Here is a 12,277-nt window from a genome sequence, read left to right as displayed (position 1 = left end):
AGAACCTGAAAAACAACGCATAAAACAGTGTATGGTATTATATGCTGTACTACGGTAAGGTAAAGGAAACAACTCTAAAAGAATGAATAACTCGCATCAATGAAATGGCCAATCACGGCTCCAGTGGACAGATGGAGAATCATGTTTTTCATCTTTTTGGAAAAGAGGAGAGAGACAAGGGTAGAATGTGACACACATTTTTAGACACAGCCAATGTGCATGGATTTATGTGATTTGACTACACTCACTTGCTACAGGGAAGGACTTTTTAATTTTGAAGGGTGGGCTGGGACAGAGAAATCAAGTAGTCACAGTGATTCTTCCTCCAGCAAAGAAACAAAATCCATTCTCACCTTTATGACACCCCCCAGTTTGGCATCAGCTACAGCCAGCTGCTCATGGGCTTCTTTTGCAGCTATCTTCTTCAGGACTTTCTTCAAATTCTTACTGAGTTTACCTTCTACCAAAGCTGTGGAGGCTTTTAAGAAAGAAAAATAGGTCAATTTTTTTTTTTATAAAACCTAAAATCAAGAAAAATATTTACTTAATACTACTAAAAGCAAAGAAATGTTCCTTACAGGAACCTTCAACGTCATGGAAAATCTGTCTTTTGGGGGAAATAAGGTCCAGCTAAATGAAATAATAGTAAACTCCTTTATCCAAAACTCAGTATTAGGCTCTCAGGATTAGGAAAATACTTAAGAGCTTACAGCTTCTGTATCTTCACCTATACTGATTCCTGGTTTTCAAAACATTCTAGCTTTCTTCATGGTGGGACCATAAACATCATATAATAACTTAATCTTCTGAACTCTATTAATAGGGACCATTATTTTATGGATGTTTTTGGTACTATTCAGCTGTTTCAGATTCTTCATGGTCCCAACTGGGGTTTTCCTTGGTAAAGATACTGGAGTGGTTTGTCATGTCCTTCTCTACTTGATTTGACAGATGAGGAAACTGAGGCAAAAAGGGTTAAGTGGTTTGCCCTGGGTCATTAGCTAGTAAACATTTGAGGCCAGATTTGAACTCGGGAAGATGTCTGACTGAAATGACTGTACATGTCACATACATCAAACTTATCCATGCTTCTACATACTAAATTACACATTTCCCCACTGAATAATGAAAAGTGGGTGTAAAAATATGTATGGGGAAGAGGGTTTGGGGGCAGGGGGTTCCTAGGTTAGAAAGCAAAACCACCAGTGAAAGGTAGGGCTGATGGCAGCCACAAGGAGATGAATAAAGGGGTGATAAAGCATGGTCCTTTAGATGTTAGGAGTCTAGTCAGGTTATAACCATGCTTAAGGGCTGCTGAAGGGGGTGAGGGGAGAAGGAGAGGATAAGGGGGATGGGGTTGGCTCTGCGTTCAGTAAGGGAGTGGTCAATTTATGTGGAGGCCAGCCTAGTCATGGAGAAAAAGAAAGGATGTGATCCATTTTCTGGCCCCAATTGGTGGGTTGCCCACCCTCTAAGTAAGCCATGACACTCACTGTTGAGGACGAAAAGGTGGACTAAAGAAAACAGGTGCAAGTCAATCATGAATAAAGATAGTAACAGACATTTGTATCATATTTTTAAGTTAGCAAAGCACTTGCAAGACCTCTCATCTGAGCCTTATAACAACTCTGTGAGATCATTGTGATATCAAAGGTATTGAAAAAAGTATCAGTATCATCACTTCCATTTTACAGACTTTACAGTCTAAGTGACTTATCCAAGGTCACCCACTGTCAGAGGCAGGATCCAAAACTAGTTGACATTCTATTCACAACGTTTAACTTGTCTGCCCCCAGCTTAGAATCTACCACCATACCTTACACATTGTTTTCCTGTCATTGTAATCATGTGTGTATGCATGTATGTATATGTGTGTTTGTATATGGATTTCTCCTATTCGCAAGAGATTTCAGAAATGACAATGTTGAATGATTAAAAGCTTTTAGCTTTTAATAGCAAACAACTTTAGGTCTTTTGGTTTTACCTTTGATCTCTGGGCATTTTAAGCCTCTAGTATTATTTTCAGCCTGCTTCATTCATAATCACTATTTTAAATGAATTATAAACTAATAGCTAATAACCTCTCATCACTTAATCCATTTGATATCTTAGTAGCTGTTTTTCTGAATTATATTAACTGAAGGGAATAGTTTCAATTCTGAAATTTTCCCTTCAAAAAAAAGGAAACCATTGCTCAACATCTTATCTCTAGATTGGACTTACAAAGTATGAAGTCATTTATAGGTGGTGATTCATACCAGAAAAAGATTTATGCAGCAGAGGTCCCATTTAAAAGTTTGTTTAAAAAGTATTAAGTAATTTGGCAAGAATTAGAGGGAATTGAAAAAAAATTTAAAAGAAATCATTCATGAAATTTCAGTGTGAAAAGTATGATATGATTTAAAAAATTTTCTGTACAATTTAAATGTATCACATTGAGATATACTATATAAAAATATATATTTCCCATACTTAAATATACTTTACTTATTTAAGAATTTCAGACAGTTCTGTGAATTGTTTCTCACGTCAATTAAATTTCACTTATTTTAAATTCAGTGTTGTCTCAGTGGTAGTGACGAATTGGTGAATGAAATCACTTAACATTCAGTTCCAACATATGTACATCACTGACAACACAACTCTGGCTGACTTCTAACAGATGCAAAAATTTTTTTTTTTTACAAAAACCAGATCATAAAAATAAAAGTTTTTTTCTTCTTCTTTATACCTGCTAATGCTTCAGTTGTGTCTTGGAACTTCTCAAAATGTTTCAGTTTTACTCTGAAAGGAAAAAGATACTCATGTTATCACAAGTATAATTTAGCTTTGGGTGGGTCCTGCTCTCCAGTAATTTATGTGGAGAACTTTGACATTTGCCAAGTGCTTCACATCTATTACCTCTCATGCTGCAGGCATTATCCTCCCATGTTAGAGGGTATAAGGAGATGCAACGATGCTAGGTGACTTGCTCGTGGTTAGTTAGTATATTTCAGGTTTATTTGAACCTGGTTTCCAAGTCTAATGCTCTAGGACACAATACTCTTTTTATGCAGAATAATAACTTCTTCCTGCCTTAGCAGACAGCCCTTGGCCCCGATACCCAAAAACATTTTTCCTGACAAAGGGGAAAGCGTTCGTTGAGCCAGCCCGTGCTGGAAACCTTTACACTGGCTAGCAGCTGCCCTAACTTGTGCTCTGCTGACACAACATCTGAGAACCCAGAGTTACAGTCACCTCCACACCAGAGGATATTGAAGTAGAATTTTAGTAGCAAAAAAAGTCTTGTCCACATTATTCCAATGGACCCAAACTCCCCAAACAAGAGGAAAAGTGAAGGGAAAAGAACTGTACAAAAGGAAATGTTTTATGGTTCCAAATCAGAAATCTTAGGAGAGACAATTTGGATAGAGCTGCCTCTGTTGTAACTATAAATACAAAATTACATACTTCTCAGAAACTTGTGCTGGTGAATGGAAGGCACCTGTTAAAGACGTCAAAGGGTTTTTGTTTTGCTTTTTTAAATGTAAGTTTCCTGGCTGTAACAGACGAATAGCTACAGATCAACAGCCTAGTGACTTGGATCCTATCTCACAGCTATTTAGTTTACAAAAAGCCAATAGGGTTTAAAAAGAAATTATAAAAATAAATAAATAGAAATTCTCAACAACAATAACTAATCGCATTTACATAACACTTTAACATTTGTAAAGCATTTTAAAAGTATCTTATTTTATCTTCAACAACCCTAGGAGATAGTTGCTATTACTATCTTCATTTTACAGATGATGAAACTGAGGTAGCAGAGGTTAAGCGACTTGTCCAGAATTCCACAGCTAGTAGCATTGGAGGCCAGATTTGATCTCAGGTCTTCCCAACTACAAGGTCCAGTGCTCAAATCACTGTACCACCTGGCTGCCTAATGGTGCTCCGCTGGTTCTTACGAACCTCAAGTCTTTTTTCCTTCCATGTTACAGATGTTACCCAGGAAGAGGATTCCAGGGATTAAGGGATTTGCAATAAGGGTCATCTGAAGCCAAGATGGTTCGAAGCCAGAAATATAGCTACCATTACCCCACCTGTTTCACAGGGTTACGGGCACTCTAAAGAAATAACAAGGTGGCTTTAAAAAGCACTATTTGAGTAACAATGAACTTTTCAAAAAGGACAATTCAATTCAGTTACCATTTATTCAGTACCACCAGACAGAATCAGACACTAAACCCTGGGGACACAAAAAAAGAAACTGACAGTTCAAAGTGCTGGATTTGGAGTCAGGAAAAATCTAGGCTCAAATGCCACTCCACCATATTAGAAAAGGAACCTCAGTCAAGTCACTTCGTTGCTGAATCTCAGTTTCCCCAGTTATAAAATGGGGTAATCACCTGCGCTACTCAAATCACCAGAGGTTGTTTCACAAAACTTAAAATGCTATAAAAGCACAAGCTATTATTATCATCACCTGACTCCATAGTCTAAGCCAGAAGTGTGAATAAAAGCAGTTTAAAGTGGAAGGAAGATCAGATCATTTCTAACATGCTTTAGAACCTGCTTCAACCCTGATTCCATTTAAACTCCTTTTGGTACCCAGTAAGTCTCCATGCTTCTAACTCCATAATAAGGACATGAATATGAACATCATGTTTATTAAGTAGTTTTATGTTCCCCATTCATTTTAGTATTAGCTAAGTGAGACACTCCTATCCCTAAAAAGGAGCCAGGGGAACATGTAAGTTTTAATAAAATTTCTTTCCTATCCTTGACTTGAGGCTCCCTACCTTGACTTGGGACTTCGAAAGAGAATCTGATAAGACTTCATAACAAAATGTGAATATAACAAAATCAACATGGAGATGGAAGAACAGGAGGGCTTATCATGGATAAGAGAATAACTTAAGCACTTCAGACAGAAACGCTATTAAACCAGCTATTTCTCTAGGTAGCACAGGTCTGGAAAAAAAAATACTGTTTTGAAAAAGTAACATAGATAAGAGTATGGCAGCTCTCATGACATATTTGAGCTTGAAACTCTTGCGTATAGCCTTAGAATATCTGACAAAAATGTAATTATAATGAACAAATTTGGACAAAAAAGAGTTATAAAGATACCTCACTTACTTCTCCCTTCATAGGGACGGTGGGTGAGGCCCCCCCATGTGTCTGAAACATTTCATACAATGTTATATTTTTCAATATTGATTAGTTTTGTTTTTTTCCTTAAAAAATTCTTTGAATAGCTCTCTGGAGGAAGGGATATTGAGGAAATCTAGGTAATGTCAACACAAGAAGTATCAATAAATTCTATGTTTTAAAACGTAATCACTGAGATTTGTGCTTTCTCAAAAAAACTTCCTATTACTTTTTTTTTTTCCTGTCCTGGTATGTTATTTCAGATTCCTGGCTTTGAAACTTCCTCCAGTGATGCAGATCAGCATAAGAGTTTTAGGGAACTGTCTGGGCCCCTGAGAAACTAAGGGACCTACCCACCAGTATTGCTTCTGATTGCCAAGGCTGGACATCTCTACACATCAGGCATGTTGTTCCTTGAAATTACTATACCTTGTCCTGACCATTAGATAACAGCACAAATAGAATTCAAATAAACTTTGCAATAAACAAAGCAGTAATAAAAATCAAGGAAAAGCGAAGCAAATTCTCAATTAAGTTCCCCCCCTTTTTAAAGCTCCCATTAAGAACACTTACATTTTATTTGCTTTCTCTGGAGTTTCGAATTCTTTCCACAAACTGTCCACCTCTTGTAATTTCTTCTCATTTAGAACCTAGAATAAAGATCAGTTAAATTGATTTTTAAAAAATGCTACAGCAAAGGTTTCTGTTATATGTTCATGTTGTCCCCTTAAATAAATATGTAAGGGTAACAGAAAGCTACTTCCCTCTTCTATAAATGCATATGGGACTAGTCACATTTCTTCTCTACATGGTCCTATTTTTCAAGTAAATTAACTAATATTTATTATGTACCCCTATTCCAAAGCCTTCCTTCATTTCTCATTCTGAAGCCCCATGATGGAGGTGACACCAGGTCACTGAAGGCCAAGTGGAAACTATAGCAGGTTCTTCCAAGATGTAAAAGCTTCAAATGTAAACTCAATGACACACTGACTGTTATCTGCTGTCCCATCAGACTAGACTCAGAGAGGCACATCACAGTTGGCCACAAGTCTTGACCATGTACTAAATTATAGGAGAGGTTATCCACCCTGAAGAAATCACAGATCCTTGGAGGTGCTGAAGTGCAAAATCCAAAGAACTCAAATCACTTTACAAATTTTCTCTTAATAAGAAAAAGAAAATTACACACAGCAAGTACTCAGGAAATATTTGTTGAATGAATGATATAAGATGTTACTGAACCCCACTGAGATGTTTAAAGTAGTTGTGACCAGAGTTTGTACCAAGCAAACTGTACCCTTTCACCCCATTTTCTTCTGTAGAGGGCACTATTTTTTGGGCCTAGCTAAGGCCAAAGGTAGAATAGAGAGATCTAAAAGGTTAGAATAGAGCCTAACCCTCTCATTTTACAGATGAGGAAACTGAGGCCCCAAAAGATTTTAAGTAATTTGTCTAAGGTCACAAGCAGTAAGCACCAGATACAGAACCTGAACCCAGGATGAGATCAGCCATAAGTGCTAAAGGGAGGTCACACCTAAACTGTCTGGTCAACAACAAAGACCATTCATCAAGGAGAAAGATTCCCTTACTCTTGCCTACTTTGCCCTTCTCCCTCCCTCACTTCTATACTCTACTAAAATACTGCCCTCCCCCCCATCTTGGAACAGAAGACCAACAACATATAGTGTCCAAAAGTCTTAAGATGAAAAACTAAAGGCCATAACTAAATTTTCTTCTTACAGTTACCCAAATAACAGCTCCACGCCCTCTTGCCCTAAGCAATTTATTTTTTTTAGAGGCGAGGAAAGGAGGGTATTGGTTAGTGCAGTTGAGGGTGGGTACTAGGTAGGACTTTAAAAGGTGGTTATCCTTCATTCCCAAAAGGACCAAATGACTTCACTATGTTAGAGTCAAGCCACAATGTCACAAGGGTGCCTGATCAGACCAATAGTTCAGAATGCTCTACCACAGGTCAGATACAAGTAGTGTATGTGAACATTTCGGGTGGATTTTCTACATTTGAGAATCTCCTGTTTCTTTTGAGATACTTCAAACTAGATACAAGCCAAGATGAAAACGGATGCATGTGACAGTGCTGATGCGTGACTTTTGGTTTCCAGATGAGTGAGCTCTCAAGGCAGCTTCTGAAGATGAGATGCAACGAAGTGTGGATTGTTTCTCTGCTGCCTGTGGTCATTTGGCCTCACTACTCTTCAAATGTACCAAATAACGGTTCTTCCCGATAAGTCCAGTTATATAGATAGCACACTTGAATTTTAAAAATTATCCGGTAATTTAATTCCAACCTATTTTTTAAGCAACCCGTACTCAACCAATCTCATTTTAATAAAGAAGTTAGTGACTTGGCAACGTAAACGTTCACTTTGCGATCTAGTTTATCCCTTCCACTCCATCTAGTCCATTAACACTATGAGCTCCTACTAGGTGCCAAAAATGCTGGGGATACAAAGACAGGCAGAAACAGTCTCTGTCCTCCAGCTCACAATCTAATGGAATTAACCCCAGGGCTTAGTAAAGTTCCTGGCACGTGGAAAGTGTTTAATGTGGCCCACTCAGCAAGACTTGAATTCTAACCCGGCCTCAGATACTTATGAACTATGTGACCCTGGGCAAGTCACTTAATCACTGTCTGCCTCAGTTTCCTTATAATAACGGTGAGGAATGAAGGCAGTCCTCCTCAATAATAATAGCTACCTCCCAGGGGTGCTGTCAGGACCAAACGAGATACCCGTACAGCGCTTAGCACGCAGTAGGAGCTATATAAATATTGATTATTATCATCGTTATTTGTGGAATCCTCCCAACGCAGGTGCCACCTCTTTCTGTTTCTTAGGGAAACGAGATTTTTTTTTCTCCTCTGGGCCTCCCTCCGCTTTGCACCGATCCCTTCCTGGTTTAACCAGTCCCTGATCACACCGGGCGGTCCCGTGCTCGGTCGTGGGGCTGCACACAGCAGGCCCAGGCTTCAGGTGGGGCAGCTGCCCGCACGCGGCACGGCCCAGGCGGGAGGCCCCCCACAGTCGCCGGGGCCTTCGGCTCTGGCGGACCAGGGCCAGTCTCCACAGCTCCACGAGGGCGGCCGATCCCTTCCCTTCCCCCGCTCCGCCCCGCGCAGGCCCGGCCCGGGGCTCCGCAGCCTCCCTGGGGCCACGTGCTCGGGGAGCGGCTCCCCCGCTCGCTCCACGCGCCCGAGGGCCAGGCCCGGCCCCGCCGCTGCTCCCACAGCACCTCCTGTCTGCGGCCTACCTTGAAGATGGCGTAGCCGGCCGCCGTCTCAAACAGCACCAACATGGCGAGGCTGCAGTGAGAGAGGCCGGGCAGCCCCCCGCGCGCGCCCAACCAACGGGGAAGCTGGGGAAGCGGGGGAGCGGCGCGGCGGCCTCTCGGGAGCCCCTTAAGTCAGCGCTCCGGGCCGGCCGGGGGCATCAGAGAACTCCCGGCGGGCGCAACGCGCGAAAACTTCAGACCAACCACGAACCCAGCACACGTGGGCTCATGGGAAAGTAAGGGCGGGGAAGGAGCGGAGACCGGATGAAGGCTTCTGGGATGCGGCTCAGCACTTCCGGGAGGGGAGGTGCACGCGCATGCGCGCACAGGGAAAGACAGAAGGCTAGCCAGTGACTCCTGGTTCCCAGCGCGGGTCGGAGCGAACGTGCTCCTCCCCCAAGCCCAGTTTTGGGAAATGACTGGTTAGAGTCTCGTATTGACTGGAGGTTGAGAATAAGAATAAAAAAACTGAACAATTAAAGCGGGACGCCTGGCCCGCAGGATGCGCTCCTACTGGTAAAGTAAAGAAATCTTAAAATGGAGAAGCAGAGCTGGAACGTGGTCTCTCGTTCGTGACTTGTGATTTTTGTGGTTTTGACCGATTGCCCGGAGATCTCTACACGAAAAATATGTTCGTACTAAATATTTTGTGCATATAGAGGCACTGTATTTACCTATTATGTAATTACATAACAATTTGTGCAGTGTTATATAATATATGATACATGTCATAGAACAATTGTCACATACTGCTGTACTAGATGTGTAAAATATAGACAGATATGTCTGTGGTCTATAGACATCCGTGTGTCATACCCCTGCTATACTAATACAGACATGTATTATAGTATGTAGTATATCTGATAAGTGTAAAATATCTGTATGCCGGAACTGCAAGCATTTCACTCGCAGAGAGACTGCGGTAAAATAGAAAAAGCCATTCTAATGGGGGAGACAACATGTAAACAGGGAGGCACATTGAAATTATATAGAGAGCATGTGGGAGGTAATATCAGAGGGAAAGGCACTACTCTCTGGGAAGGAAGGGTGGAGGGAAAAGTCTCTTGCAGAAGGTCAGATTTCAGCTGAAACTTGAAGGAATTCAGGAACATTAAGTGGTTGGGGGAGACTAAAATGAAAGACATCTAGTGTAAAAACATTGAGATAGGAGATTTGAGTGGTGCATGCCCAAGAAGTCTGTTCATGAAGGGTATAAAGATAGTAAGGAAACAGGTTCTGTACACCTTTAAATGCCAAACAGAACACTTTACATTTGATCCTGGAGATAATAGGGAGCCACTAGAGTTTATTGTATGTAACATGATAAGAGCTACACTTTAGGAAAATCACTTTGGCAGTTAAGTGGAGGATGGGTTGGAATGGGGAGAGACTTAAGGCAGGAAGACCAATTGAAAGACTTTTGGAACCTTTCACTCTGAATAACTCATCACTACCTCTACTAGACTTTCTCATAGAAGGGACAGACCCAACCCCAGCCCAGGTACTTCTACAGTGCCCCTACAATAGAAACTATGAACTCTCCTCATCTTCCACCCACTACTAACCATATGGCTTGTCCTTTTTCAGTCTTTATCCTTGTAATAATTAGTGGCCATTTCCAAGAAAATTGTCCCTTATCCCTTCCTCATGCTCTTTCATTCACACAGTTCTCAATCCGACCCTACTCATATCTTAATCCAACCCTTCCCACCCCTTCCTCTGGAATTCCTATTTAATACTGAACAAATTCTCCTTCCTGCACTTCTTTTCTTGTATGTTTTCCATCTTTAAAGCCCTTGTTAAGACCTGGCTCCTTTCTGAGACACTTCAGCTCTGATTATCCTCTCCGGCACTGATTGTACTTCCTCTCTCTCTCTCTCTCTCTCTCTCTCTCTCTCTCTCTCTCTCTCTCTCAACACACACATACTCAGTGGTTTGGAGGAAGAGTCAGAATATTCCTTGCTTCCCATTTTCACTTTCATACTTTCCCTCTATCTCCTTCACTCAGTAACCTGCCCTCTTTGGAAATCTACACAATTAAAATTTTCTACGCCATCAAAATTTTGATAACTGTAGTATACTGCCTCTCTAGTTATTCCATTGTACTTTTTCAAGGAGATCAACCCCAGGCTGACATCTTCACTTCTTCTCCAGCTCCTTTTCCTATACTTGGATACTTTAATATTCTTTAATATACTTTAATATTCATGTAGATGTGCATTTAAACTTCCTAATCTCCCATTTCCTTGAATTCTCTAAGTCCCATGACCTATTCTTTCATACCATTTAGCCACAAATGATATGCACTAGCTCTTGCCATTATTCACAAGGGTTCTATTTCTCTAATTAGAAACTCTCTCTCTGTCTGACCATAATTTTCTATCATTCCATTTCTCCTGCTTTTTCCCTCTTACATATATTCTTTGCTGTCATGAACATTTCCATTCACTCTACCCTTCGGTACTTTCTCAGATCATGATCTCTGATTTGACTTCATTCCCTTCCCTCTTCATTCTCAACCCCAAAATCAGCCATTTAAACTCTACCGTGTTCTTTGCTTTTGAAGCCCTTGTCCCTGTGTCCTACTCATTTTTCATCAAATTTCAGCATTGGATTAGTTTCACCATTTATTTCCTCCACTTCTCAAGAGCTTTCTTGCCTGGGTCCATTACAGATTCATGTCATTCATCCTCAAATGGGCCCTTGCTGCATTAAGGTAGTCCTTTTATTCCTCTCTAATGGATTCCTCATTCCTCCTAAAAGCTATTGCAACATTTTCTTCCCTCCTACAATTCTTCACACCTCCTCTTCTTTCTCAAGCTGAAGACCTTGTCTCTGATATTACTAAAAATACTGCAGCTATTCAGTATGAGCTCCCTCTTCTCCCATTTTCTTAATTTCAAAACCCTTTGACATCCTCATTTCCCCTTGATGAAGGCCAACCCTTCTACATGTGCACTTGATGCCAATTTTTTTCCCTAACGGATTACATTGTCAATAACTTGTTCCCCTTTCAGATCTTTAACATCTCTATCAACTGGTTCCTTTCTTACTGCCCTTCAAATATGTCCAAATCTCTTCTATCCTTAGAAAATCTTCATTAGACACTACCTTCCCCTTATATTATTCTGTATCTCTTTCCCTTTCTTAGATTCCTTGCAACACCTATCTACACTTGCTGCCTCCATTTTCACTCCTCTCACTCTTCAATCGTTTGCAATCTTATTTCTGACATTACTTAATCTGAAACTACTTTCTCAAAAGTTAGCAGGCATCTCCTGTAATGGAGTTTGGAGCATGCCCATAGTTTCTCAGATGGCATTTCCACACGAAGGACAATAGGGAAAACAAGCCATCTCGTAATAAGAATTGTCATGAAGTATAAGGGAATCTCCTATTCTTGGGTAGCTCATTTACTGGTAAAGGAAGTAGAGCCTATGATCTTGTGAGCTCAAAAGGTGTAGAGAGCTTCTCACATCTTATCTTTCTGGAGTTTGGGTTTGCAACTAGCAAACCATCTGTTCCGTAAGGAGCAAGGCCCAGTGGTGGCTCAGATACCCAAAATTAACACAATACTCCCAGTGAGATCTAGTGAGAAGAGAGTACAGAGAAGCTACAACCTCCTTATTCCTGGAAGCTATGCCTGTTTTAATGTAGCCCATGATCGCATTAGTTTTTTGGCTGCTACATCATACTATTGCCTAATAAATAACCTTACAAAGTCCTCTGAAATGCGTAGATTTTTGTTTTCAGACAGACTACTGTCTAATTATAACTTTTCTCTCTTGTGAAGCCAATTTTTGTTTCCTAGTACAGTTTACATTTATCCCTCTAACCAAAGTCTCAGCAGAGTGAA

General features: G+C 40.6%; 1 protein-coding gene and 1 non-coding gene across 2 annotated transcripts in view; both read right to left on the bottom strand.

Moving 5' to 3' along the window:
• Positions 1–8,719, bottom strand: part of NOP58 (NOP58 ribonucleoprotein) — a 28,853-nt gene extending 20,134 nt beyond the window's left edge. Inside the window, exons 1-4 of the mRNA XM_072617305.1 lie at positions 8,401–8,719; positions 5,704–5,780; positions 2,732–2,784; positions 354–478 (exon numbers count right to left, since the gene is read on the bottom strand). Of these exons, the coding sequence (XP_072473406.1) occupies positions 354–478; positions 2,732–2,784; positions 5,704–5,780; positions 8,401–8,445 (300 nt within the window). The 5' untranslated portion in view covers positions 8,446–8,719. The remainder of the gene's footprint in view (positions 1–353; positions 479–2,731; positions 2,785–5,703; positions 5,781–8,400) is intronic.
• LOC140512952 (small nucleolar RNA SNORD70) lies at positions 2,555–2,644 on the bottom strand. Its single transcript, XR_011970004.1, has one exon. It is a non-coding gene; the product is annotated as a small nucleolar RNA SNORD70 (small nucleolar RNA).
• Positions 8,720–12,277: the final 3,558 nt, after the last annotated feature.

This window comes from Notamacropus eugenii, chromosome 6 (genome assembly GCF_028372415.1).
Source record: "Notamacropus eugenii isolate mMacEug1 chromosome 6, mMacEug1.pri_v2, whole genome shotgun sequence".
In the NCBI taxonomy this organism is placed as follows: domain Eukaryota; kingdom Metazoa; phylum Chordata; class Mammalia; order Diprotodontia; family Macropodidae; genus Notamacropus; species Notamacropus eugenii.
This window is presented reverse-complemented; position numbering and strand designations above follow the sequence as displayed.